This window comes from Eurytemora carolleeae, unplaced genomic scaffold (assembly GCF_000591075.1).
Source record: "Eurytemora carolleeae unplaced genomic scaffold, Eaff_2.0 scaffold2189, whole genome shotgun sequence".
NCBI lineage: Eukaryota > Metazoa > Arthropoda > Copepoda > Calanoida > Temoridae > Eurytemora > Eurytemora carolleeae.
In genome coordinates this window covers 17220-18638 of record NW_019398074.1, presented here as the reverse complement: position 1 = coordinate 18638, position 1419 = coordinate 17220, and the positions used below count along the sequence as shown (strand labels likewise).

The 1419-nt window shown below is 36.2% G+C and overlaps 1 protein-coding gene across 1 annotated transcript in view; it reads right to left on the bottom strand.

The window, feature by feature from the left end:
* Nucleotides 1–249: 249 nt before the first annotated feature.
* Nucleotides 250–1419, bottom strand: part of LOC111716747 (uncharacterized) — a gene marked incomplete at its 3' end in the record, with an annotated part of 17260 nt that continues 16090 nt past the window's right edge. Inside the window, exons 3-4 of the mRNA XM_023492222.1 lie at nucleotides 562–1290; nucleotides 250–340 (exon numbers count right to left, since the gene is read on the bottom strand). Coding sequence (XP_023347990.1) covers nucleotides 250–340; nucleotides 562–1290 — 820 coding nt within the window. The remainder of the gene's footprint in view (nucleotides 341–561; nucleotides 1291–1419) is intronic.

The following is a 1419-nucleotide window of genomic DNA, read 5'->3' as shown; positions in this document are numbered from 1 at the left end:
TGTCAGAGTGTAAATTTAACCTGCTTATAAACAGTCTCATAAATTTTTAAAGCAGGGTCAGCTTTGTTTAACTTTAGCCTAACTTCAGCCTAACTTCAGCCTAACTTCAGCCTAACTTCAGCCTAACTTGAGCCTAACTTGAACCTAACTTGAGACTAACGTGAGCCTAACTTGTGATGTATATAACGTACGCCCAATGTCTAGTTTTTATCTTATAATTTACAAGAGCACGTGATGTATATAACATACCCCCAATGTCTCGTTTTTATCTTATGATTTACAAGAGCACGTGATGTAGCAAAGGACCGATCACAGACGTTACAGGTGACATCTTCATCATCTAAATATTAAAAAAATAATTTAAATTTTTCACTTTTTTGAAATTTTGATTTAACATTTGCATTAACATATGTTAAAAAATAACGCTACCATTGTGTCTCTTAACTTTGGAATTATTTAAACTAAAACCGCGTATCCTTAAAAAAAGACTGAAGATAATGCGATGCTTAAAATTTCGTCCATTTGAAGGTCTGTACAAGAATTATTGAATTTCATTCTTACCATTGTCGGATTCTGAATACTTTCTTGAATTAAACGAATTGTTTTCTAAACAATCTTCTGTCATTGTTCCTAGGCTGCATTTATTTAATCCGTTTTCTTCTAAACTAGGAATATTTTTGTCCGCTAGGACGTTTAGATTTATATCAGTTGGTTTGTTAGACAACTTTCTATCGGGTAGTTTATTAAATTTGGAATGTATACTTGAGGGGGTGATGGGTCCTCTTCTTGAGTTGGATAGTGAGGTGGGGAGGGGTTCTGCACTCAAGATTGCTAGCGAGGAGGAGAGAGTTTCACTTGGAGAAATTGAGTTTGATCTAGTGCCTCGTGGTGGTTTGGATTTGGTGGTAGAGGGGAAAGAGACCCCCCAGCTAGATTGGGGGGTGCCAGGGGTGATGGCCCCCTTAGATTCTGGTGATGATGGGGTGAGGGTACATGACCAGGACATATCTTGAAAACTAGGAGATTTGTTACTTTTCACATTCTGATCAAAATTGGCAAAATCTTCGAGAATTTTAGAGTTTGTCAAATTGGATGGTTTTTGTGTCTTTGTTTGGGTAACGACAAGGTTGTTTGGTCTACATAATTCCGACCACAGTTCTTGATCGACGGGTTGCGCAAGTATGACGTGACTTGGCTCAATGAGCTTTCCGGAATCTGAAGAATCTGAGTCATCTAAGCTCAGTTTCGAATATCTGGTGAGCGTGATGTTAGGCCTATCTGGAGCAAAATCTGAAAAATAAAAATATGCAAAAAATGTTGCATTCAAATTATTAAATGATGAAATTATTGATGATGAAAATATAAATAAAATTCCAATTCTTTATTAATAAAAATTTATCGTCTTTTTTTTTTGGGGGG